The sequence below is a fragment of the Pterocles gutturalis genome, unplaced genomic scaffold, assembly GCF_000699245.1.
Source record: "Pterocles gutturalis isolate BGI_N339 unplaced genomic scaffold, ASM69924v1 scaffold8854, whole genome shotgun sequence".
Classification (NCBI taxonomy): Eukaryota; Metazoa; Chordata; class Aves; order Pterocliformes; family Pteroclidae; genus Pterocles; species Pterocles gutturalis.
In genome coordinates, this window is record NW_010130697.1 from 148,782 (window position 1) to 176,002 (window position 27,221).

The 27,221-nt window shown below is 41.0% G+C and overlaps 1 protein-coding gene across 1 annotated transcript in view; it reads right to left on the reverse strand.

The window, feature by feature from the left end:
- SPTBN5 (spectrin, beta, non-erythrocytic 5) overlaps positions 1-26,527 on the reverse strand; it is a 93,313-nt gene extending 66,786 nt beyond the window's left edge. Inside the window, exons 1-22 of the mRNA XM_010080305.1 lie at positions 26,417-26,527; positions 23,699-23,866; positions 22,293-22,412; positions 21,319-21,476; positions 20,218-20,446; positions 16,709-17,340; positions 15,558-15,696; positions 13,694-13,926; positions 13,096-13,249; positions 12,005-12,205; positions 10,652-10,858; positions 9,327-9,503; positions 8,524-8,676; positions 7,886-8,016; positions 6,250-6,501; positions 5,287-5,574; positions 4,393-4,639; positions 3,398-3,537; positions 2,336-2,435; positions 1,457-1,627; positions 1,200-1,364; positions 211-437 (exon numbers count right to left, since the gene is read on the reverse strand). Coding sequence (XP_010078607.1) covers positions 211-437; positions 1,200-1,364; positions 1,457-1,627; positions 2,336-2,435; positions 3,398-3,537; positions 4,393-4,639; positions 5,287-5,574; positions 6,250-6,501; positions 7,886-8,016; positions 8,524-8,676; positions 9,327-9,503; positions 10,652-10,858; positions 12,005-12,205; positions 13,096-13,249; positions 13,694-13,926; positions 15,558-15,696; positions 16,709-17,340; positions 20,218-20,446; positions 21,319-21,476; positions 22,293-22,412; positions 23,699-23,866; positions 26,417-26,527 — 4,403 coding nt within the window. The remainder of the gene's footprint in view (positions 1-210; positions 438-1,199; positions 1,365-1,456; positions 1,628-2,335; positions 2,436-3,397; positions 3,538-4,392; positions 4,640-5,286; positions 5,575-6,249; positions 6,502-7,885; positions 8,017-8,523; positions 8,677-9,326; positions 9,504-10,651; positions 10,859-12,004; positions 12,206-13,095; positions 13,250-13,693; positions 13,927-15,557; positions 15,697-16,708; positions 17,341-20,217; positions 20,447-21,318; positions 21,477-22,292; positions 22,413-23,698; positions 23,867-26,416) is intronic.
- Positions 26,528-27,221: the final 694 nt, after the last annotated feature.

The window sequence follows — 27,221 nt, forward strand, 5'->3', positions numbered from 1 at the left end:
CAAGGAGCAAAGTCCAGGAATAAATGTTGAGGTGGGTCAACAGGCAAGCTGTGTAGGTGCAGATCAAACCACAGCTGTGGTACAACTGGGAGGAGAAATCTTTCCTGAATATAGGTTAAACCTAATCAACCAAAAGACATTTTTGAGAAGGTAGAACAAAAAATGCTATTTGTCACAAGAGATGGAGTCAAAAAGGGAGTGACAACTCACCTTCTCAGATATTTCTGTGTTTCATCCAGAATCCTCTGGGAGTTGAAGTGATTGGTGGCCATTTTCCTTGCATGAGATACAATAGAGTTCATTTTCTCTGACAGCTCATGTGTCTCATTTTCCAGCTGTCTGTGCTGCTTGAGTAGATCACGGCTGGAGCGCAAATCGTGGCCTGTCTCTGATTCCTGAAGAACTTTCTCAATTTTCTCTATCTTCTTTTTAGCATCCTGCCAGGAAAAGATTACGGCACACTCACAGTGACCTTTCAACATAATTTTCTCTCACTCATCCCCTCCCATGACAGCTTCCAGACACAATATCTAAATCCATACGTCCTTTCCTGATAACATGATGACCAGGTGTCTCAAAGAGACACCTCCTGGGAATACTTTGTTTTGCACACTATTTTGGAGTACTCTTCTCTCTGAGACAGTAAAGCACATCATTAAAAACAGTCTCTCTCAACTATCTTCAGCGACATGATACAAAATAACCAAATAATCTTCAAAGGCTTCAGATTGTAGTTACAACACAGCAGCAGTTCCATGACATACTGGTATTGAAACAGCTTCACAGCACGTTGTTCCTTTTATACACTTTGCCTGCATGACAATGTACTTAATACAGTGCCATGCCTCCAACCCCCAAACTGACTCCAAGCAGGCAGTCATGTTTGCACAGCATTTACCCATGCAGAGCGGGTTCTTTTTGTTTTCCCAGTACAGCATGGCTGCATGATGCAGTGCTGAGCCTGAGTTGAACAGCTTTGTTTCTTGGTTCTGTAGTGGTACTGTTACCCTGCTCATAGCTTTGGAGTGAGCTTGGTCAGTGTTATACTGTGCTTTTTATTCTGAGGCTGTAGACAAAATGGACAGCTTAAAATACACTTCTGTCTGGATGGTATTCTGCTCTTTTTTGTGAGGACAGAAAACACAGAGGAACCAGGCTCCTAGGCCATTCTTCCCCTCTGTTGCCCATCACCTCCTCACCTGGAGTAGTTCCATGAGCTGTTCTTGCTGTCCAGCTTGTCTCAGCTTGTCACCTCGCTCTATCATCTTGCTATACAATTCCTTCCACTTCTTTTGAAGCTCTGACATCTTCTCCTGGATAGAACCTGCAGCATAATGCCTGTCTCGAATCAGTTGATTTCCTTTCTGGAGAAAGAGAGCACATCAATTTTTTGAGCAGATCAGCATCTATGAACTTTGGGACAAAATGGAAGATGCAGCTCCAAAACTGCCTTGACCTTTATCAGTGTTGCAAAGTGCTCCTCGTTGGCCATCATTTCCTTCTCAGCAGCCTCATGCCACTTCAGTTTGCGTAGAACATTTGTTGGATCACGATAGGATTCATCTGATGCAATCTTGTACTTCTCTTCCATCCATATCAAAAGCTCAGCAGCATCACGATTAAACTCCTTACAGAAACAAACAGGATTAAATTAATTTAACTTCTTATTCTGTGTGGGTTTGCAGTCCATCCTTGCTGTTAGAATCAAGCCCTGATTTTATTTTTTTTCCTAACAGTTAGGAAATGTGATATATTTGCATATAAAAGTTGTTCTACATAATCAACACTCTTAATTTAAGAGGTATGATCTTAAGCCATTGACAAGTTTTTAATCCCTCAGAGTAATACCGCTCAGTCCCATTTTTACTACATTTACTAATCTGTTCCCTTTAATTGTCAGTGAAGGTTTGCTTTTTTGGTGGACTATTTTAACCATAAGGGGTCCAATCCTGCAGTATAGCTTTGTATCTCAGCACTGGAAGCTAAATTTGGTGCCAAAAGTACAGTTACTCTAAGTAACTGTGCCAAATTACTAAGGCCCAGAACAAAAATAAGTAATGAGCAGAATATACTTATCTAGGAGACAAAACATTCTGTTGATATTTTTCATTCAGTATCTCCATTTTTGTTTTGGTATTTTGATATAGCTATGGTTTTGTAGGATTTATCACCAGTGCATCATCTGCTCCCTGAAAAGTGAAATTCTGTCTCACAGCCAAAGAGAAAGTGAGCTGCAGTTGGAATGCTGAGAAGTTTGAGATTTGTCCCATATTAAAACAAAGGGTAAAATCACTTCACACATGCTTGACCAAATCTGCAGTATCAGTCTTTTTACCTGCAATTGTAGGGAATCCAACAACCTCTGTTTTCTCTCAGCATTGCTTTGTATCAGCCGCTCCCACCTTCGCTGGAGAGTGACCATTCTCTCTTCAATACTACCAAGAAAAACAGTAAGTCCAGTACAGTACTAGTTAGTGGTTCCCCTTGGCTGTACAGTAGTCACGACTACGATATAAATGGAACCTAGTTCAACACCTCTGTTGACAGGACAAAGGGATATACAGCCATATTCCATGACCATGCTGGGCTCATCTGGAAAGCAGCTGTTGCCTGTCAGTTGCTCTGGATTTTCCTTTTGTATGGTTGTGTTACATTAGTGAATTGCAGTTATGTATGTTTGACTAAACACCCAGACCTTTCTCTTTTCCAAATATTCTACCTTAACAATTTTCTCAGTGATCTAAGTGCAATAAGGCTCTTCTAATGGTAGCAGTGCTGTCAAGAAATCATATTTTAAGAGCAGTTTTATAAATTTGTGGAAGGAATTTTCAATATGTTATCACTTGTGATCACAGGAATATGGTCTTTGTGACCCAAGAGGTCCATTCTGACCCTATATTTCTACTTCTTGTTTATTTGGAGGTCCCCTTACTAGATCCTAGTGGCTCTATCACAGTAAAGGCATTACAGATGACAGCTCAGCTTCAACAAAAACATGAAGGAGCTGCTCCTGATTCCTTGTGATGTCTTCTGTGACTTTTTAACAGCAAACATTAATTCTACTATGTGATACCAATAAATTAAGGTGAATTTGTTTTGTATAGGCATTTAATGAGTTTACATTGAAGAAGTTTTAACACTATACGTCACTTATGATACAAGGTAAATTATTCTAGCGTTCTGTCAAATGCTGCTGTTAACCTAAAGCATTTCACTTATTTGTACTGAGAGCACAGGAAGTCTGTATTTTTTTGAAAAAAATCCCGTTTTCCCTCCTCATCCAGCAGATCATAGCTTGGAGGTCAACTAAATCCTGGCTCAGAGAAAGTTTTTCATCTCACCATAAGCACACTGGATTGTTTATTAAAGCTAAATAAAAAAAGGAGTTTGAACTCACGTGTGAGATGCAAAGTGCCTGCTCTCTATTAGGTTCACCGCATTTTCATTAAGTGCTTCAACTCTCCTCTTCAGTGCCACCAGCAGTTGTTCAAATTCCTGATGTTGCTTCAGCAGGCTTCGAACAGCATCTACATGATCCTGCATTTCAGAAAGAAATTTTGATTAAGTTTTTTCTTGGTCATACATTGTTTCTGTAGCAATGAAAAAAAAAAAAAAAATGGACCTTATTTTCAACCTTCTCTTTCAGCCAGGAGATTTAGTGCACATTTTGCATGTGCCTAAGGATGTTTAGGGCTACAAACAAACAGCAGATGTTTAGTTTGTATCATATCTGGTTCCTCTGTTTTGTGTTTCCATTACGGCGCCATTTTCATCTTTTAAGAAAAACTGCATTCTGAATTTATGCCAGCTCTCTGGCACATCTGGGGATGTGCAATATGAAAGGCCATGACTAAGTAAAAATTTATTCTGCTTAGTTGACCCAAAACTATCAAAGTTTCAGATTAAAACATAAAAGATGGTGAGATACCACAACCTCCTCCTTCACTGATCTTGTGAATATTGCCTGCATTTGGTTTTTCCTTTCATTTGCTCTAATGTTCTTAAAATAATCAAAATAAAAAGCTTTATTTTTTTTAAAGTCACATTTCTACTTCACCAAAAAAAATACTAATCATGTTCAAGCTGAACCCTTTTAATGGTTAGTCACCAAATTGATGAGTCAATTGTATATAAACCATCTGACACGTACAAACACAGCAACAAGCCACAACTCTATCTGGTTTTAAATTTTTGTTTGAGAGACAATGAGCTTTGTTCTTATTAAGATGAGTAAGAATATAAGAACACTAATAAGAATGTGAAAGTCTCATTTCCAAGTATTAAAATGCCATGATCGTAAGAATGAGGAAACTGATCTAATTAAGAAAATTGTTACTACTTCCTGGTTGGGGAGACAAAACAGGAGAAAACAAAATCAGGTGGTGTACATACCCCAAGGTCATCCCCCCGGAGAAAGGCCTCATGGCCAGAGAGGGCTGCATTGATACGGTCTCCCTCCCTATTGAACTTCTGCAATTCCAGGCCATCTTGAAGCTTTTTCTGTCGTTGTTCCCACATTTTCTCCAGCTCTTTGTTCTCCTTTGCAAGCCTCTCCATGGCCTGGTGGACATCTGCGGTCCTGCCGTTACTGGGTTGTTCATGCACTACTTTGACCCCCAGCTCTTCCAGCTGTACAAACCTTCCCAGAGTCAAAAAGAAAAGTGAGACCTCACTACATGAGGGAATACGAATTCTCTTTCATCACAGCCCTTTGCTTTCTTGGCAGTGCCTAGACATTAAGCTTCCCTCCCTCCCTTTCACTCTTTTCCTGCTAGCCATGGTTGTGCACTACAAAGTGTAACTGGTTGTTTGCCAGGGATACATGCTGGAGGAAGCAGGTGAGATTTCCCCATTTGGACTGAAAGCCCATATAAGCAGCCTTTCCCATTAAGAGGAAGAGAAGGGTCAACTTGGTATCTGGAACTTCATAACAGTGCAGAAGGAGAACTGAAGATGATGGCAACTGGAAGGATAAGGCCTGAGAAGGCAGGGACTGGGGGAACTGAAATAAAGTGCAGACAGCACTATTCGAGTGTCAGAAGAGCTTGTGGAATACTACTCCAAACGTACAGCTCCTTCCCCCTCCATCAGCCATCAGGATAGGTATGCATATGCTAACTGGATTTTGTATTCCACAGTCTCCTTTTGACACTAAGTTTCAAGAGTATTTGAATAAACTCTTGGCATCACTTTCATACACAATTTATGTGCACAATAGACATATTTCATCTTCACAGCTCTGTTGACATCTCGCCCACTCAGCCCACCCTGACAGAATCTCTCTACCTTTCTTTCTGAGACCTAATTTCTCTCAGCAGGTCCTGATGTTCTTTCAGCAATTGCTCTGCAGAAGCCACATCCACACCCATTTCTTCACTGCTCAGTTTCTCCCGAATGCCTTCTGCCCACAGCAGGAGCCTGCGGCTCTCTTGCAGGAAGGACTGTTGATTTTGGGCCCGCTGCAGAATGTCCTGCTTCTTTTGGGTCTCCAGCTTGAGCTTTGCCAGAAGCCTCTCCATGTTCTCCACCTGCTCAGTGATGGCCCTGCTCTCTGCAGGGTTGGTGTCCTTAATCCTAACAAGAGGAAATAAAATACATTCAATTGGATTAACACTTCAGGCATTTAGAACTTGCACCAATACTCTCTAAAAGGAATGGATTTGGATATTTACACTTCCATTAAAAAGAAAGTCAGCTAAAGCAACAAATGGTCCACACTAGCAAGAAATATTGCTGTGAATACAGTGTACCACAGAACGCGCATCCCTGTGAAAGACTCTAGTAACACTGTTGTGGTTCAATGATTCATTCTCATTGTGAATGTACAGAAAACTTAAAGAAGTGAAAAACCTTTAAATTCATATTTCAAATGTAAACTTCTGTGTGCAATTCTCTCCTATCTTTCTTCCTTCATCCTTGGTTCCCCTGATTACTCTCTTTTCTGGATCTAAATGATACCTAGTTCAAAATGTGGAAGTAACTCCCATTAGTAGAGCTAATTTGTTAGAGCCACAAACAATCCTGTGGTATTTATCCTCCTACAACAGTAAAGTCTGGAAGCAATCACTTCATCAGTCACCCAGCCATACTCAAGAGAGATAATCTCAATCCATCAGGCAAGTCAGTTCTTCAGGTTGCTAGAAACTTGAAGAGAAACTTCACAAGCTGTTCATTCTCCTTATAGCCATAATTTACAACACAATCTTAGAGTACTAGCAAGAATATGGAAACAAAGAGCAGGTTCCTTACGATTTTGCAACACTCCTCAAGTATTCAATTTTCCTCTCTATCACCAGGACCTCTCTCTCAACTGTATACAGTTTGCGCCTGTATGACTCCAGCCCAGCAGGTGAGTTTCCTGGTTCTAGATCCCTGAGTTGGACCATCTTGTCTTGCAGTAGTACGCCTATGCTCTGACAGTCCTGAAGAAACGTCTTCACATCAGCCACTCCAATCAGCTCGGAGCCCTTCTCTTCCTTCAGAGTTTCCATGCGTTCCCACCTGGGAGAGAGATAACCCAGTTACTTGCATCTAGCCTCAGCCACTACCCCAAAACTTGCCTTCACCTAGAAAGCAGTCTCAATTTATAGCCTTTGTTATACATGAGCTATATCCTGTTTCTTTTCAGAAAAAGTCTTGTATAAAGCTTTCATCAGGACTTAAGAAGGATGAGGAGGTGAACACTAGAACTTCAAAGTTCATCTCAGCACCATCTCAAGCAAGGGGACCCTCCTCAGGTGACCAGAACACACCAGATACAATGCAAATAAACAATAGTGGTCAAAATCAGGACCTGGCTATGCCTCTCAGGTCCAGTTGGGTGGCATGGTGCCAGGAGGCACAACAGGCACTAAACATCCTTGGTGAGGTCAAACATGCTTTGATGTTCCTTGCAGTATTTGTGAAGGAAACCCTCACCCTGATGTTTAAGCAATCAAAGCAGCCGCTACAGTGCAATAGAGACAGAACTGCTCTGAATCCACTGCTGTCACCTGTGAGTGGATTCACATTGTGCTTTAACACACAAACACGAATTCCTGCAGTTTAAATATCTCCATATCAGGGGCCTAGATGCACGGCCCAGTCCTGGAGGCCTGACACCAGGCTCGGGGCCAGCCTAGACCCAGCGCAGCTGAGGGCTGCCCCCTTCCCACCTGTGACAGTGGGGACAGGCTGCCAGGCTGCTCTGAGGACTGGGGCTCAGTCCCGGCCCTGGCTCCATCCCAGGCCTGCCCTGCTCACCCCGATGTCCGGCTGGCCCTGTCTGCTGAGGCCCCTCTCCCCTCACTGGCTCCCCATCCCGAGCTGCCCTAGGGCCTAGAGGGCACGGTGCAGCCCCCGGCTGTACCCAGGGCAGTCCAGAAGCGGCTCCCCCAGTGAAAGCCGGGGGAGCTGCGGGCAGCTGGCGCCAGCCCTGGCCCTCAGGAGCTGCCGGTGGGGTCGGGCCGGAGCTGCCACGTCGCAGCACAGCCCCAGCACAATTATGGCCTACAGACCCAGGCCCAGACCCCACAACAAAACCAGGTTCTTGGCTGGGGGTAGCACTGCCACCTCACCACGGACTAGCTGGGCTGTGTGGACCACGGGCTGCCCCCTCGTCGCCTGCCCTGCTCCCTGGCTGGGGCGGTGGGACAGGCCCCAGCTGCCAGGCCCAGCCCAGGCCCCAGGGAGCGGCCCCTGCCCCTTTGCCCCAGTCCCTGTAGGGTGGCGGCAGTTCCACCTGAATACAGCAAACCTCAGGCACACGGAAAAACCTCCCCTCGGGCCAGTTCTGGGAGTTAAGAATCTGTCAGACTACAACGTCATTCTCTCAGTGTAGCCTAGATCAGGTGTGAAAGGTCTGCACCTGTGAGGCAATCCTCTGTTGGATCAGTAGCACCTTTACCTGCTGTTGATCTGCTCCAGCCAAATCTGGATCTCAGAGTATTTGCTGGGACTGATCTTTCCATATTTAGCAGCTAAGTTCTCAATGTCTCCTAGCTGGCCTTTGCCTGCAGCAAGTTCCGTTAAAAAGCTCTAAAACAGAAAAGATACAAGAAGGCAGAACTTGAGGTTTTTCCATTTCTATGGACATAATTCTCAATAATCTGTCATATCTGCTCATCTCCCACTTTCAGAGTTGGCTTCTTCATCTACCTGTCTGCTGACAGCACGTAGTTCCCCTATAGCCCTCCTGACCTGCCCATCACACCTGTGCTTGTACATCCCACTCTGCTGGGATGCAAGTGCACTGCGGGGTTTTTCATCATTTTTCTTCCAGTGGAACAAGATAAACCACAAGAAGAGTCCTTTCGTACCATATTTGTACAGGACGCCACATTCACAGGAGGAGTTAAAGGGACATAATTGCATCTGCTTCAATAAGCTTGGCACAGTTTATACAAAAGAAATATCTGATCGATGCATGACCCCATAAGCTGAAATGAATGAAAAGACTCTCAAAACTTCGTTTCTCAGCTTCATATCTTCTCCCAAGGTCAATCTGATTTAAAAGGTGTCATCTGCGAGCAGGTAAAAGGGTACCTGATATTTCTGCTGCATGACCTCCACATTGTCTGCTTGAGGCTGAAGAGTCCGGAAAATGTTCTCTTTATCTCTCATCCACGACTGAAACTCTTCGCAAGAGCTACAGAAGCGGTAATATCCAATCATCTCCTCCAGAGCCTTTTTTCTGCTCTGTAAAACAGATGAAAACTTGAGTATTGCTATAACAACTCCTTGCCATTTGAAGAAGAAAGATCCTTGCATTTAAACTACAATACACAGGTGGTAGCTTAGTAGTTTTGCCAGACACTGCTGAAAGAGAACAGAGCATGTTACCTTAATATCACAATACTTATCCCCAGAGCATCAGTGGTTCAAAAGCCTAAGAGAAGCAGTTGGAGAGTGCTCAGCCCCTGACGGGCTGCAAGGCCACTGTGCTGCTTTTTTGCTAAAAGTCCCATGCAACAGGTTTTTTGCTGGTCTTTAGGGCAGGATTGCAGCAGGTGGGAGAGGAAAGTAATAAATGGAGAATGCAGATTACGGTTGTTTATTTTTTTTGGTATTGGGTAAGACAGAGCTGCAGCAAGCAAATATTAGGGGGAAAAATAAAATTACACAAAAGAATCCACTCTTCATAAATTAAAAAGACTAGAAGGTAAATGGGAAGTTTGACAACATAAAATGTGTTTTGATACAAAACTTCAACGATAATCTCAAGCCTTGAAATCCCACAGGACGGGATTAAGGCACATTGAGCCAGCACAGTACTTATCCTCCCCTTGCACTGCTCTGGATTTAGCTATTTTTGGTCAAAGTTCAAAGCATTTGAGGGGATACTATACCTCAGCCATGCTCTGTAGATCTTCATAAAGTGAATCTATTTCATCTTGGGTCTTCCAGATATTTTCTGGAAGAAAATGAACATCTGGATTGGAGGTTTCAGATGCTGCCCAGGTTCGGCTGAATGGTAGCTTAGTTGTCTTTTGATTTAAGTCACTTGGGGCTTCTGTCTTCACCATCTGTTAAGCAAAATTTAAAATAATCAGCGGATTAATATTTCTAATTTGGATAAAAATTTCACACAGAAGGAAAATCTAGACTTGCTAGTTCAAATCACAACATTGCACAAAAAAATTCCAGTATTTATTTGAATCTGTTTCCTTTGTTTTATTCTGAAAGGATGAACCAAATAACTGAAAAATGTTTTAGTTTTGCTAAAGAAGTAGTTTCATTTAGTTCATTTTAAAATACATTGATACACTAAAAATGCTAATGTTGTGTCCACATCAAGGTGGTTTTGTTTTGGTGTTTTTTTTTTTTTTTAGCTTTGAAAATTGCCAACAAACCAAGGAATCTACTATGCTCACAATTCTATTTGTGGTGATGTTTTAGTACTTGAACACTTGCAGTTTCAAAGCCTGTGAGTGCCCTAGTGAATAAATGCTTGTATTTGCACATTGAGACCATCTTCTCACATGCTTTTTCATGTTTAATAACAAAGCAATACAATTTTTGTTCTAATAGAAAATAATTTGGAATGATGAAGGGAAAACCTGCAGTGGAGTTCATAGCTCCCAAGCTGATTTGACTAAATAGAGTGATCACGGAAGTCTGAAAGAAGCAAACTATGAAATGTATCATTCATCTCCTCTGACTCTTTTTGTCAAATGAGCTCGTCTCAAGTCAAGAGTTCCCTTTCCAGTCAGTGAAAAAGAGGGGCATCTTCATCCCATGTGCTTTAAACACCCATGCTGGGATGGTATGGGTTGTTCCTGGAGCTGTGGGATGGTCCAGCACTACATTAGGATGCAGAAAAAAATTTCTAAGGATATTTAGAATAAATATCTGCTTTTTTAAAGCTGATTGAAATTAAAACTGTTATGAGAATGAAGAGTGAGAAGGGATTTGTGAGGACCGGTAGGGGAAAATAACATAGATGTGCATGTTTCTAGCATCTCACACAACACTAACTATAAGTGCCCAATGAACTTCTTTGTCATCTAAAAATTTGCTTCAATTCTAATTGAATTTTTTTTTCTGAATTAAAAAAATGCTCTTGTTTAGGTCATTTAGAATATTCTGTCAAAAATAAAAATATTTTACATAACTAAAAAACATTTAATTTACATTCTTCAGCAAAATATGACACAACTTCTGATCTACTTACTGCAGCTGGAGCTTGTTCTGCTGCAATTTCCGCCTGCTCTTTCAGGCGTCTCATCTCAGAGGAGTAGGCAGCAATCTCCTTCTCCAGGCGCAAGTGTCGATGCAACAATGCTTCAGCACTCGATTCATCTTTTCCATAGTCCTTGCTGGCCAGGAGGGGCTGCCTTTCTCGCAGCCATGAATTTGCTTCATCAATGTCAGCAAAGTACTGAAGGGAACACAGGAGAAGAAAACATTCAGTTTCATCCTGGGAGTATCATATCCAACTCCTTTTGAAAATAATGAATGAGGCAGAAATGCCATCAGGTCTGTAGCTATTAGGGTACCTGCAGGTGTTGTGAGAGCTATGACTAAGGTAGATCTAGAGCTCTAAATCCTTGATGTGTTTCATGATCACATCAAGCACAGATAATTCACAGAATCACAGTAAGTACATAGATTTAAGGATTGCCCATATAACTCCTTAAAAACTCCTAACTAACTAAAACTTTATAGTATTTAACAGCGACAGTAAAAGGAACCCACAATGTACGATGTTGGTGGACACCATGTAATTCTAACAGATATTTTCTAAAAGCTTTAAGGAGGCAACAATCAGTCTACAACAAAAGCATTCTTCTTTTTTCCATAATTTGCAGTCTGCCTGGCTATGGTTGTAAAAAAACCAAAACAAGATATTTGACATAGAGTAAAAAGGTACAACACAAAAAAAGAAAACCCATAGTAGTGAAGAAAAAAGAACTAAAACATCATAATGATGGTTAACTTAGTAGACAGAAGACAGGATTCAGACTATGTCAAGAACAAAGCTATTAAGTTCTGTTCAAGTGTCTCACAGGAACAACAGATTGAGCAAAAAATGTAGGAAAGGGACAATAATAACACTTGAGATACTATTATGTGATTTGTGAATGCTGATTTTATAAGAGCTCTTTATCTGCAGAGGTGTGAATGTATGTGTAAAAGATCTGTGTAGGTCAGAATGGCAGGGTCAAACGTTTCCCAGGCTTTGGAAAGTTCACAGTCAATTCATGAATTTATGGCATGGGTTTTTTTATTGTTGGTTTGGGTTTTTGTGTTAGAAGAATGTCACAAAGCTACCCCAATCCCACTCTCATAAAAGACTGCATCACCAGTGTTATGTGAGCTATTTCTATTAGTGTTTTTAACTGAGAGCATTTCAGTTAAAAAGCATCTGGCTTGCAGGAGGGATGAGACTGCACTGCTGGAGATCTTTTTGAAGACTGACACCTGAAGGCTTCCTGCCACCGTTGCCCTGCATGCAGGGGCATGGGGCAGAACTGAACCACATCCATGTGCCCCATACCACACCCCACAGCAGAGCCGTGCTTACCTGTTTGATGAGAGCTGCTGCCTGCAAGCGGCTTTTGCGATCAGCCACTTCGTCTTGGAGCTGCTGCCACAACTTCTGGAGATTGTCTGTCTGCCTCAGGATGTCCTCCTGGCGTGCAGGGTTCTTCTGGCTCAGCTCCAGGCCCCTCCTCATCACATCCGCACATACAGCCCTGTGGGAGTTGCACTCCGCTTCGAGAGCCTAGCAGAAGGATGGGAGACATGGGAGCACGACTCACTCCCCACCAGCTGAGAGCAAAGAGGGGATCCTGTTCTCCACTACTGTAATACAGACATTTCCAAGAGCCCTGTGTCTTATCCATGCCTATGACTTTTCCCTGATGATTGCCTCTTGGCTGTCCACAGCCAAGTCACTGTCCCTGCTTTTTGCCTTGGATGTAAAGTTTGCTACGCAGTCTTCTCTGAAGGAGGTACTTGTTTGTCATTCACCACTTCAGCTGCCTTATGCTTTCCAGAAGCAACAAATACACAAACGGATGCAAACAAATGTATAGTAAAATTACAGAAGAGGCTCCTGTTTAAGTTTTGTCATGCAAGTTCTCATGTCCACAGGTCTCTTCACTTGTTTACAGTGATTCTTTGCTGTAAAAAGGTAGTAGCTCATACAGATAACTTCTGATATTAGCCCACAGAAAGCTCTTAGGGAAAGTGGTAACAGCTTTGTAAGCTCACACAACGTTATCCATCCTACCTGCTGATATCTGTCTTTTTTTCACCATCTCTTTCTAAAAAATGTCTTGGACAGGAAAGGTGAGGAGGAAAAACAAAAACTAGCAACCTTTTTCCCCCCCATCTAAAGTGAGCTAATACAGAGCCCAGTGTCTTCACTAGAAGCCACGCTTCTAGTCCACTACGAAGCATGTTCCTTCTCTACCTCTTCCTTCCCCTCTTGGGGAAAAATCCTTACCATGTACATTTTTTTTTTAATTCCAGACACTGTTCATGACACTTGAGATATCAGAAAGCTGTCAAACCATTCATTAAGTGCTGTACTTACTGAACTGAAGGACACAGATGTTCTAAAAGCTTACTCTAATACAAAGACAAGACACCACCAGCAAAGAAAGATACCTTGTGCTTCTGAATAGAGGCTGTAATCTGGCTGACATCTCTCCCTAATGTTGTCGTTCTTGCTAGCTTCCATTTCTCAGAGATCCACAATTCTTCCTCTTTGCAGTCACGGAAGAATTCAAAAAGCTTCAAAGCCTCTTCCAGCTGAGATTTTCTGAAAGAGAGAAACAAACACTATATCTCAGTCAGAATTAGGATCCCATGGAGACAATGGTAGCATAATCAAAGAATAATTTAGAAAACCCAAAATCTGAATGCCTGTGACTCCTTTTTGTCATACATTAATTTATTCATTGAAAAAGACAAAGGAAACAAGACTACATTTCCCTCTTCCTCTGGGAGATGAGGAGATAACCACAGGCTATTCAGACTTCACATAAAGCAAGTAAAAATAGATGCTGAGAATGAAGCTATCCTTTAGCCATGAGAACGAGTGATCTCTTTCAGTCACCTGTAATGAAGACACTATGGTTGCTTGTGTTGTGCATTCATTAACGGATAAATGAAAAATTTCAAATGCTGGGAAACTTTGTCTTCTGATTAAGGGAGTGATTGACCATCCTAATCAGGAAGAGCAGAGCCATAAGCACAGCCCTACCGTGACTTGCTCAGAGCTGTAAGGTTCTGATACAGCCGACGAAGCATCTGAACTTTTGCATAGAGCACTTCTGGTTTAACTGTGCTGTCCTTGCTGATTTCAGCTGTCCTCTGAGTGATGTGTGTCAGTCTATCATCATAGGAAGAAATCTGCGAGTCAACCAAGTTGTGCTTCTGCAGCAAATCTACTACTTCCAGGAGCTGCTTGCCACAGTCCTGGGAATTCACTAGCACCTGCAAACAAAGCGAGAAACAAAAGGCATTGGCAGAGAGTGCATCTGAGGACTCAGTACAAAGAAATCAGTTGAAAGGTTCCTGTTGACTCTCCTAACTTTGAAATGTAAAAGAAATTATGTCAGCTACGTAAAGTAAAAAAGTTGCCTAATTCACAGAATCATACTTTTCTTTCAATTTTATAACCTAACGGCAACAATCCAGAGTTTCTGTCTACTCCAGAGCAAGTAATGGCCTCTTCACATAAGCATCTGTTTTCACACCTAAGTTGTTTCTATTGATTAGACACTCAAGGTCTCAGAATTTGTGGGCGTGAGGAATAGCCCTTTGCTATACACCCATGTGTAAGCAGACACTCACGGTCTGTATTTGGAGAATTTTACGATATCCCATTTTATGGTATGTTTTGACTCCAATGTTTTGTTGGGGTTTTTTTGTTTTGTTTTGTTTGAGGAACTTTTCTATCTAAATAATGAAAATAAGCACTTCATAGTATTTAATTGGTGTTTGATGACCGTACCAAGTGCTTGAAAGTTTGTCCTCTTTCTAATTGTATCAATGTATACAATTACCAGTTCTATTGGAGAATGTTATCTTTCCTTACCAATCTTCTCCCATATCCCCAGGCTATCATGGTTCCAGCAGCATTATTACCATGAGGTGTTCTTTGCTGACTAACACTAGGACAGAAAGGTTTGTAACTTACAGATAGCTCTTATCTTTAATTTTAAATTCCCAACTTCATATAGCCTGTTGACTCTTTCAACTTAGATGCAAAGCAACTCGTAATCATAAGGATTTTTCTGTCTTTAAATACGACAAGGCAAGACCAAAGGATGTATATATACTTCCTGCTATTACAAAATCAATACAAAACCAGTTATTTCCTATGCTAAAGAGACTTTGGGCTCTAACACTCTGGTAACACTTGGAAATCCTTATTAACAGCAACCATTGTGCATTTACAATGTAATTTTTCAGTCTCATAAGCTTAGATACCCAAAAGCCAGACGTATGCCTGAGCCAGTCCCTATCTGTATAATCACTGGAAGTACTTCCAGAAGGTAATTCAGAAGAATTACATGGAATGGGAACAGGAGACTTTGGGCTCTGACACTCTGGTAACACTTGGAAATCCTTATTAACAGCAACCATTGTGCATTTACAATGTAATTTTTCAGTCTCATAAGCTTAGATACCCAAAAGCCAGACGTATGCCTGAGCCAGTCCCTATCTGTATAATCACTGGAAGTACTTCCAGAAGGTAATTCAGAAGAATTACATGGAATGGGAACAGGAGGCTGTTTTATTCCACTTTTGTTTTTACACTTCTAAATTTAGGTGTGATTATTTCCCATCTTTTTTTTACTATGTAACTTAAACCTGTAGTGCACTCCCTGTAATACCATGTCTGCCTTTCTGATTAGAGAGACCCCCTGTAGCAAAGCCTGGCTTTTCTCGTGTAGTTACCTGCAATGCACAGTTAGGCATCTAAGTAAAAATAATGTATTTTTTTTATAGCTTATAGACTTATCTTCTGTTGGCACCAGGCAGTCCCTGGAACATGGAGGCTTTTTTAGGGACATACTGGTAGCAGTGCAAGCTGTGTGCAGGTGGAGAGGGCTCAGTACCTGCAGCTCTTTCAGCTCCTCTGTGATGGCATCAATGTCCCTCAGGAGGCCCAGAATTTCCTGCATTGTAGCCAGGGAGTGTTGTCGTTTCTGCAGCTGATCCAGGAGATCCTGCCATTGCTTTGAAATGCTGTTTTGCCTACAAAGGAAGGGAAAGAAATGACCAATTTGGACCAAAGACTTTCGAGAGTCTGGGAGATTTTCAGGGCTTGCAGCTTTAGAGGAGCTAAATGAACACACACAATTGTTACCGCTAGTGTAAGAAGACAGGCCATGATCACAAAAAAAGGCCAAAGCAATGTCATTTTCCAATTAGTGTGATCACAGGGAGGAGTTTTGACTAGGACATCAATGGTCATTGACTTTTTTTAAATGTAGACACTGTTTTGTGGTCCTCACACCTGACATCCCACATTGCTTTTATCTGACAAAATGGAATGGCTTGGAAAAAAAAGAGGTGGCCTCTAAGTGGCTGCTTAAAGTAAAAAAATAATCTAAGCCATATCAGGAGCCACAATCTGATCTTGTAAAGATTTTGGTTTACTCTTTTATAACTGTTTTTCTTAGTTTTCCGGCATGTTTCTGATTTTGTCTGAGCTTAAAAAAAGCATTGAAATACCAGAAGAGAAGCTATTTATATGGCATTCTTAGCCATTCCTAAATCAGGTTATATTGATAATCAGAGAACACATGATTTCTCAAGATTTGCCCCAAACTGAAGTCAATGTGGGAAGACTTTGTGCCTTAACTGATCTGTATCTCTCCAAACTACACACTGAAGAAGAAATGCATCGATTTGTGAAAAAAAAAAAAAAGTATCCCTCTAAGCATTTTTGGTGGAAGATAGGATTTTTGGCAGAACAATTATAATTAATATATAATATATATACCATTAAAATATCTTAAAACTGTTTTTCACCGTAAACCAGTATGAGGGTTTGATCATTCAAGAAAAATAAGAAAATTCTAAAGAAGATGAATCATTTGTCTTATCTGCTGAAACTGTCCACAGGTAGAAAATATCCTGCCAGTTCTACACATGTGGAGCAGACCTACGATTCACAGCTACCAATTGATTTTCTTCTACCACACCACAGAATTTCAGCTAATTTCAACCTCCACCACTACACAGTCTCATGATTGTCACTCACTTCTTCACAATTTGATCTTTGCTGTGATAGTTCTCCCGGCTGATGACTGTGGCCATTTCATCCAAAGCTGTGAAGCGTTCCCTCCTGGGGAGCACATCTGCCACAATGGCTTCCAGCTTCTTACTGGCAGCCTCCATCCTGTCTGCATTCTCTGGCCAGAAGTCCTGCTTCCCAATCACTTTCTTCATGTCTTCCAAGTAGGACTCACGCAGGGCTGCCTTCTTCATGAACCTCTGGGCTAGCTGCTCCAGCCTTTCTAGCCTCAGCATCTCCTTCTGCAGCGCTTTTCCCCGGTTGTGCTCTGCCTTTTCCAGGATAATCCAGTGCTTTTCCACATCCTGCAGGGTCTTCCCTTCCGGGGGCAAATATGGCCGTTGGTTGTTGGCTCTCTGCTTGGTCCTGATGTTGAAGAGATGAGCTTCAATTGTGCCCTTCTCTTGATATTTGGGGGGTTTCTCCACAGTGCGGAATGTCTTGAAGTTGGCCATGAGCAGCCACATTTCCTGAAGAGTGTTGGGGAAATGACGGTCATCTAGTTCCATCACCTTCTGTTTAATCCATTTCAGGAGGTCAGAGACCATCTGCTCATACAGAAGCTTCAAATCATCTATCTCTTTCAGGAAGAACACGATCTGCGATGGGAATATGAAGTTACAAGCCACATAAGAAACAGAATGAAGCAAGGTAGGTGAACAGAAAACAACGTCTTCATAAACCAAGCTTAGGATTCAAATAGTTGAATTTGTGTCAGGAAAATAGTATTTAACAAGCACTTTTATACCAGTGTGGTGGTAGCTGTCACATCTGAAGCCAGGTGAAATCCTAGAACAACCTTCCATAAAACACAGGTAAGTAAGTATTCTTTCATGTCTCATTTCAATTTTTATTTAAGAAAAGGTTAATTTTGCAATAAACAGGATGCATGCAGAGTGTCAGCAGTTCCTGTGTGGGCTGACTAGAAAGCAAGAATCCCAAACTGAGGGTTCAGATTTTTTGTTTCGCAATGGAAAAAAAGTGGTTTTTTTCCATTCTCATTCCTAAAAAAACCCCAGTTCTATCCCATCTAATATGCAATTACACCCTCTTAGCTTCACCACCTTAGGCTGTAGGAGACCATCTTACAAGATTCTGGTTCTTTCACATGCCCACAACAGACTAATCAAACAGCCCCTTCTCAGTCTCTTCTGTTGGAAATGTTTTTCTTTATATAATTTATTAGAGAATGTCTTTAGCCAAACAGGGGTTTGGTAAGGATGTTCATTACTAATTTTCCAAGTCCAGGACATTTATCTGTTTCATTTGTGGTCTGACCTGCCTTTATTTCAAGTTTGAGTAAACACTGGAGCAAACATTTAAAGTGAAATCCATAATGAAATAAAAAGTGTTAGAAGGAAATAAGCCTTTCTTTCCATTTTACACTTTTTCTATCTTTGTTTTTTTTACTTTCTATTACAATTTTTTTCCTCACACTAACTTAGCAGCCCTGCTGCAGATGTCAGGTTTAATGCTGGACAATGTTGTCTGCCTCTGTCATTCCCCTGAGCCTGCCCACTCCTGCCGGGCAGATTAGTAAGGGAGACGGCACTGAGCAAAAACCCAGTCCGTGCAAGTGGTAATATCTGGTTTCACCTACCAGAAAGCACACTTGGCAATGAATACGTGTCCCAGTTTTGGAAGAGGAGTAAAACAGCACCAACCTTTAGTGCAGGAAAAGCAGCCCATGACATCAGGGCTCCCTTCTGTATTTTCTGCCATCGCACCCAGTTCTCGCTGAACGATCCTAGCAAATGCATGGTCACCTCGCATGGGAGGGGGAAAGGAGATTTACCTCCCTGAGCTGATTCTCTCTGCCATCCTGGTCACACAGTCTGAATTCAAAGGCTTGCTTGACACACTCAGGCTTCCCTCCCCAATCCTATTAGTAAATTCAGAGCTGTCTATTTGAGGGGACTGAGGACATGAAGAGATTAACATCTGTTTCGTTCTCCTTCTGAATGTGTGTGTCAGAAACGCAGGAAGACAGGAATGCATTATTAGAGACAGGCTGAAAATAGGGAAGGAGGCAAAGAGAGAAGAAGAATCATAGAATGGTTAGGGTTGTAAAGGACCTTAAAGAGAAGCAGGTAAGTGGACAGAGAGAGAAAAGAAAGAATAAATATACCCATACAAAATGGAAAAAAGAGTGGAGCACAACAAGAACTGAAAAAGGACAGAGTAAGAAATACTCTTTCTGTTTTTTCCCATAATACAAAAGTTACAGCCTATTTGATCCTTATAGTTCCTCTAATACATGTTTGGTGACTCAAGGAATATTTAAGGTTCATCAGAAGAAAAATAATGTCTCCTGGCCAAAATCCAGACACTCACATGTAGACCAGTCAAATCCTTCTGGCCACTCTCTTCACTGATGCCCAGTCTTTGACCAAATTCCAAGTCCTGCTCTCGTCTAACACTTCTCTTCAGAAAGCACCACTGTTACTGATACATGTTTCAGGATCATCTTGTTCTTGACCCAGACCACCGTGTTAGCTTGAGCAAACCCTGCTTTGCTTTTCACCTTGTCATGACCAGGGAAGTCTTAGTTTGGATTTTTATGCTTCCCATTAAGCAATATATTCCCCCTCTCAACTGCACAGGCAGTTCTCCGAGTCCAAGTAGTCATATAGGACTGATCCTGCGTGTGTAGATTTTCTGCAGGCTGTTTTGTATTTTTGATAAAACCACAATAGATTATTCTGAAGGTAGAAATTAAATTGTCTCTAAGGAAAGTGATCTTCAGTGGAACAACCACAAAATTCCTTCAGTTTTCCATCAACAGGATGCAAGTAGTTGTTAATACAACTCATGATCATATGTGAGACAAAATGTATTGGGAAATGGGAAAAAAAGGGTTTTTTTAGCTTAGGTTTTTTTTTTACTTATTTTTTTTGGGGGGGGGTTGTTTGTTTTGGTTTGGTTTGGTTTTTGGGTTTGGGGTTGTTTTTTTTTTTTTCTTTTTCCCTCTAGGAGTGTTTCCCTTTCTTCTGCACTCCCTAATTTTTCATGTCTTGTTTTGTTTTGTTTTCCATTTTGTACATGACTAAGGAGTTAGAAAGAAAGGATGAGGATTTTCACAGGAAATAAAAATCCAAAGTAGTCTTATAGAATAAGAGATCATCTTTCTTATTAAATCAGAAAATTGTTGACTAGATCTGCTTTTGCCTAGCCAAGATTAATGAGACCTGTATGCCTCAAGCTGTCTTGGAGCCACATCTGTTCTCAAACAGAAGCTGTGAGGTCAAAAAAGGATTCATTTTCAGTGAGATAAATGCAATCCCCTTTAGAGATCAGAGACTCTACAGACACTTCTCAAGATTCAAGTGATGATAACGTCTTTCCAAGGGCTGTGCCATTTGATTCAGTTCAAATGATCCTGAAGCTGAGCTTGCACAAAACCCCCCCAGCATTTCCAACATAAATTTAATTTTACGTATTTAACTTTTAACTTCTGAAGACAGCAAGGCACTTACTTTGGCAAGCCGCTTTTGTATCGTCTGGCCTTGTTTCAGTCTGGAGAAGTAGTGGTAATAGAGTGACACATAAGTCATGATGGATCTCTCATCTGGGTAGGGCACTGCCACATCCTCAGCATCAAGGAGTTTACTGATTCCCAGCTCTTTCTCAGCAACATCGAAGGCATTGTTCAGATTTTTGATGGGCTGGTCCTGCCGCAGTGAGCTATAGTGGATAAGGTCAGGCCTGGGCAAGGAGGAGAACAGGGTGTGGAGGGAAAAAAAGATTTATGTTTGTGATAAGTTCTTTCAGTTTAAAAACCATAAACTGTTTATTAGACTAAGGAATGTGACATTAAGGCTGAAATTACTCTGTGTGACCCTGAGCTTCATCCAAGAGCATCACCCCTTGCCTACATAACAGGAAGAAAATTGTCCCTTATGGAATTGAAGTACCACTCCCAGCAAATCTCTGCCCTTCACTTATTTCTCCTCTTCACTGATGGGTGAAAACCAAAACACACTAGAGAGGCAATGCTGAAAAGGGAGGTGACTCTCAGCTGGGGAAGTTACGGGATCCCACCATGGTATCCTGCCAGAAGATGTTGCAGAACTGTCAATGGGAGAAGAAATGTTCAGGGCTCTCCCAGGTGGTTTCTCTTTCCTGCCTTGGGCTGTTTTCTCCACACTTTTTCGAAGGGAGAAAGAAAAAGACAGAGGTTGCTCACTCTGTTACAACTGAACTAGAAGGTATACGTGCTCGCAAAGTTCATACAATAAAACCAGCCTCTAAAATAATAACTTTTGAAAAAGAGCAATGGGAAAACATGACTGAGGGGCTAAGACCAAATGATGGGCGGCATTGTTCAGATGTGTGAAATTCTCTTGGAAATTCAGCTTTATGCCCAACAAAAGGAACTATTAAACAGGAGCTTTTTGTCTTTCCTTCCTCAGAGAGAGAATATCCATTTAAGAAAGGAGAGTTTTCAGTGAGAAAAGGCAAAGAGAGAATTTGACAGTTTCTTGACAAATACTTGTAATTCAGACCTTGGAACAACTTGTGCTGGAGCCAGAAACAGCAATGAGCAACTCCTCCTGAACTGATCCATCAGATCTTACCTGTGAGCATGTATGAGTGCGTTGAAGGCCAGCCCATCGCTCCAGCTTTTGGAGAAGTCCTTCACATGCACATTTGAGTAGCTGGCAGTTTTATGCTGACACCAGAGTAGTAAGGCTTCATTGGCAAATAGGACATCAGCTCTGCCTCCAAATTCTTCCTGTGAAGAGAGCAGGGAAAAGAAAAATCAGTGTGAACAATATATGGAAGAAGCATCAGTGGGTTTATGCTTATGTTACCAAAGATCACTTTGTATTACTTGTCCTCTTCACAAATCCCCTCAAATTCATGACTTGCAGACTATCTGCCATGAAGGTAGAATGATTTAACGTGATAGTAAAAGCTTTCTATTAAAGTAAAAGTGAATTGAATGATCTCAGAAATCATAACGTGAAATGCAGGTGTTAAAACGTTTTAAAATGTTTCTCTTCTGCAAGGTTTGTAGAAATCAACTGGAAAGCAAAACTCAGTATATTTGCTTCCTTAGCTATGAACTAGAAATCAGAAACAAAATATAATATATCCAGATCTAATGTTAGAAATTATTAACTTTGATTTCATCATACTGTCATGGGATCTTCTCTTTCATATACTTAAGAGTTCATGTTAAATTATTTTAAAAATAATACTTTTATTCAGAGAAAGAGCAAAGGAGCAGCGTGCAGTTCAAATCTAGAGAGAACTGTCATCAGAGAAATTTTTTCTGGAGTCAAAAGCCAGTAAAACTTTTGTGGAAGAAAGTGAGGAACAGGAATATCCTCTTTATCTCCGAGTTACTGTTTTCTGTCTCTTTGAGAAACTATAAAATGGATTCATTTGCTTTTAGAAATTGCTGGCTGAGTAACTGGGTAATATTACAGCATCTGCATGATCAAAATGGGCAGAAAGCATCATCAAAATGGTCCTTGCTGGCCTGAAACTCTACAAAGTTTCTGAAATACTCTGATCAGGCAAAAAGACAAAGGCACTATTTTACCTTATCAAGTTTGATAGACGAAATCTGAAATCGAAGTATAATGATCCAGATGAGTCCCAGGATTAAGGTTCTATCACCATCTACGATATTCTCAGGACCAATCACTTTTACTTGTACCTGCTAATAGACCAATATTAGTTCAACATAAAAGTAGTTGTGTCCAGCTCTCTGAAGGAGATAGCTGTGTAGCAAGCTGTTATTGAAGAGGATATTCAGTCTGTTCTCTTAAGGAAACATATGTGATGTCTTCATTTGTGTATACACCTGTGAGATGCCACATTCACACCCCAGCTCTCATGTGCACCAAGGATGAGTTTCAGCAAAAGTCTGGCAAAGGGACGGTGGTCTCAAAAGGTTTAAAGTTCCTAAAAGAGTTTTGAAAACTGGTGGTTATGAAGAGGGAAGAAATACAGGTCAGTGCTCCTTTCCATCAAAGGAGTGAAGGTAGGGCAAACTCAGAGATCATCTCCTCTGTCTGATCTCCAGCCAACTAGTCAGCATAGAGCTCTTGGGCTCACCCAAGAGTACAAAAATCCTACTAAACAAGCCATGGCTGCTTTCTCCACTATTACTTGAGCAGCAAGCAGGGTTGTAGTTTATGCCAGCAAGGCCATATCTCTTCAAGAAGTGTGAGCATGTTATACCAGCTCCTGGTATCTGGATGATTTCCCCTCTGAAGGCTGGACTCATGACAAGTGATGGTTGGCTAGTCCAGCTGGCAGAGCCTGGATGTGCACCCACCCACTGGCCTTACACTGTGTGTGCCCTTAGCAGGCATGAGTCACCTGGAGCCCTGTGCTGTATGAGCTAGTGATGAGCATTTGGTTTGTAATTAGGAAAAATCCAGACATTATATACTTCCTTACGTCTACTGCTATGAAATCTCTCTGCTCCTTTGGAAGTCATAAAAGAGTTTTCTGTGTTTATTTTCCAGGGAGGTCTGAAATAAATTGTTTGCTTGGAAAAGAAAAAAAAAAAAGTCATACTAACTTGTAAATTAAATGAGGATGCACAATTGGAATAAATAAAACCACCGCAACGCCTTGCTGAAAAAGTTAGAATCAGATCTCTAAAAATCTCAATTTTGATACCAGGTAGTTTCACCTTTGCCTGTTGATGTTTGCTCTCCCCCCCAACATCTGGGAGAACATGACATCTAGAAATATATAAAAATGCAGTATGTTTTCATCTGTGTGTGACTTGCTTTGGGGCAACATTAGCTGTGACACATTACTCAGATGACACAGAAATTCAAATCAGATTACTTTTTTTTCTTTTAATAAAACTCCTGGACTGTCTTAAAATAATATCTTATTGTGTATTTGAGGGGGAAATCATAATGACCGTATTACTATAATTAGTAACATACAAAGCTATTGTGATCTCTATTATCAACATTAACTTACCTTGGATTTCAGAAATGTGATGGCTTTGCTGTTGTTCTCTAGAAAATGCACTCTCATCTTTCCCCGGTTTGGTCTGGGCAAAGCTTCTCCAGAGAGCAGCTCCAGGAGTTGCATGAGAGAGATGCCATCCTTCAAGTCCGTGTAAATATCTACTATCTCAATCTTTACCTGTGAAGACCAGTCCGACAATACAGATTCTGGCTGAACATTTGGCCCACAGAACCCTCTGCTTCTAATACTAAACAAACACCACATTCTTCCTGTTTCACAGAGTCTTCTGTATGTCAGTGCATATACGCAAAAAGTGGTGAATCTTAGTTCACAAAACAATGATTTGCAGAAGGACTGACATTATTTATGAAAATAGGCTGAATTGGAAAAAAAAACCACAACCGAGCAAACAAAGAAAAAAGCAGAAGATTTTGAAAAATATAAAAAATTTCAACATTTTGAAAATCCAGCATTTTGGAAGTGCTAACATTTTTTATTTCAATTCAAATTAATCTTTTAAATGTTTTATTCTGACCAAAACATTTCATTTAAAAAATGAGCCGATAATCCCGTTCAATGACTTGGTTTTCACTCCATAGTTTCAAAAAAGTCTGCTACATCCTGCTTAGACTTGCGCTACCACCCAAATTCTCTGTATTTTTAGCCAGAGTCTCACACTAAGCAAAAGATTAAGATCTTTTACAAAAAATGTATTTAATTGCTGCCATGTAGTGAGGTCACCCAGTGCTTAGGTGATAGAACATGACATAGTGTGTACTCCGACCTAACAAGAACTTGCCTTGGGCGTTTCCTTTTGGCCTTATGCCACTTGCCATCAAGAGGTGCCATTAAAGCCGTACCACACACTCAACAATAATTTACTGTGATTCTGAAATCACGGTAAATAATCTTTCTGACGTCCAAAAAATTTTTTCTGATGTTAAGTAGTAGCTTTTTTAATTCAGAGAATAGTTACACGGAAGGGGAAAAAAGGACAAGTAGCAGACATGCTTTTTTCATTCCTGACCAATTATTAATCAGTTTAACAGATCTTTTCTCCAGAGAAAGAGAAAAACACCAAAAGTGTAAAAGGAACTCAGAGAGACTTTAAGTCTGTACTGTGTGTGGAACAAGAATTTACAACTTTCTCTGACTGATTATCTCCGTGAAAAACTCCCTGTTTAGTTGTCAAATTTGTTTCTTTTTGCATATTATCTAAACTTAAAATTCTGTCTATGGTATATTACCATAAACATTTTAAAGCTGTTCTATTCTGTGACACTGCTATAAATGAAGAACAGTTCCATTTAAATTTGTAAAGAGACAGTCTTCATACATCTGCTTTATGCCTCACCCAGCAATGGTTTGAATAGCTTTGTTGCATCATTCTTCTCATAAAGATAGCAGTCACAGATTGCTTAACAAATTCAGTCCAACAGCACCCGTAGTGCTAGACATGAAGTAGTCAACAGCGCAATTAAGAATCCTGCCGTGTCCCGTAGTATGATCCAATCATGTCAAAGTGTGTGTTGAAAAGCTGGGACGACATTGCTGGGAAGACCTAGATAAGCTGTCAGTCTCCATACCATTTCTTACCGTATATGGTTTGGAAAGCTCTCGCAGGCTTTTTCCCCCATGCTTTTATGGCACATGAACAAGTACTGTGCAGGAAGTTAAGACTGATGCTTAATCTTTGAACTTGAAGGTGTTTTTAAAATGAGAAAATATATATATTTATCTGTAGCTAAACAGAAATAATTTCCTACACCATAAACCCCTAACCTTCTGCAGGTGGCAAAACGAGAATGTGTTTTGCAGTTCTTCTGTCACTGTAATAAAAATAAATGTAAAAGTTTGTTGTGCTCTGATTCTGCCTTTGTACCATTCACCAGCTTAAAACATTACACTGAAAAAAAATGCATCTAGTGCTGAAACACCAAATAATAGTGATGAGCTAGAACGGAACCAAGAGGCCTGGTCCTGCTGGGTGTTGCCAAGGCCATTTTCATTAATATCAACTACAGACTCTAGAAAACGGAATTGGTTTGGGATGATGTAACTCCCTACTGTGACACAGCTACATCATTTCCGCCTGAAATTAGTTTATCTGCAGTAAGGCTGGAGACTTTTGGAATTTGTTGGAGTTACCTTGCACACACAAATCAACTCTACACTGACTCTGAAGCTTTTTGGAAGTCCGAGAATTATTGAAAACAAACTGGTCTGTACTTGCACGATAGCATGTCTGAAATACCTAGACTTAAGGCAACTTTTTCAGAGCTGTTGAACAGCAACTCAAGCTGGACTGAGCAGGCAAAGCAGAAAGTTTCAAATTTTGGCCAGGCAATTAAGCATTGAGCTTTTTTTGGGGAAATCTAGACATCTGCAGATACTTGTAAGAAAAAGAAGAGAGAATAAAGATCTTCCTCTGAGATGGTCACCAAGATACGCTGGGCATCACAATATGACAGGGGTTTATAGTCTACAAAAGTGAACCCAGATTGCAGGGAAGGCTGGTAACATGGACAACGGAGACAGATGTAAGGTGTAAGATACAGGCTAGAGCACTCTGGTTAGTCAAAGCCTTCCTTCCTTGCATATATGTGTAGTAACTACACTCAGGAGAAATCCGTAAAAAATAACATAAAAGAGAAGACAGTGGGTGAAACAATAAAATAAAAAAAAAAAAAACAGAAAAAAATTCCCCAGATTAAAGGAGCAACCTACATTATTCCTGAAGAAGACATTGTTCATCCAGTTGGTGAAGGTTTTCTTTTGCATGGACATACGCTGCTCCTGCAGCTTTTTGATATGATCTTTTTCATATTCGGTACCCATGGTCACCTAGGAAGTCAGAAACTCCAGTGAGGTTCTCAGTGCTGAAGAGACCTGCCCGGTCAGCTACAAAAAACAGTAACATGCCCGGTGTATATAGGGAACCCAGCCCCAACGGGTACAAGATTCAGTACCACACCCAGTATAATACCTTAATTTCCTTTTGCTTGTACTTTGCACTTTAATTTCACCCAACTCTGTTTTTAACTTACGCGAGTTCTCCCTTTTAAAATGCATCTCTAGTTTCAGGATGAAAATGTGACATGTATCTATGCAGCTTTTCTTTCTTTCTATCAGTCCCTCCTCAGATACTTGATCCCATGACAAGCACCATGACCTGCAAGCCATCAATAACCTCCTTGTGACATGACAGAAAACTGATCTTACATCTTGTCAGAAAGAGCGCTCTGCAAGTCACTTCCAATGCAGCACTTGAAAGTGTGTCATGTTCTCTGAGGACTGGTTCAGATGCTGCTGTTGGCTTTCAGGCCACAGTACTTCCAACAGAAATCAAAAATAGCTGTTTAGAAAGGAAATGGAACCAAGTTGGTTCTTTCCTCTCATGAGTTTGGTTTTTGCATATCTGTCATTGTAAGGATGGTGACACAGGTCCATAACCACATGGACAAGGATCTAGGCTGGGAGTCGGGAAGCATTATTCCTCTTCCCCAGGTTGTCACAGACTTGTCTGCCTCAT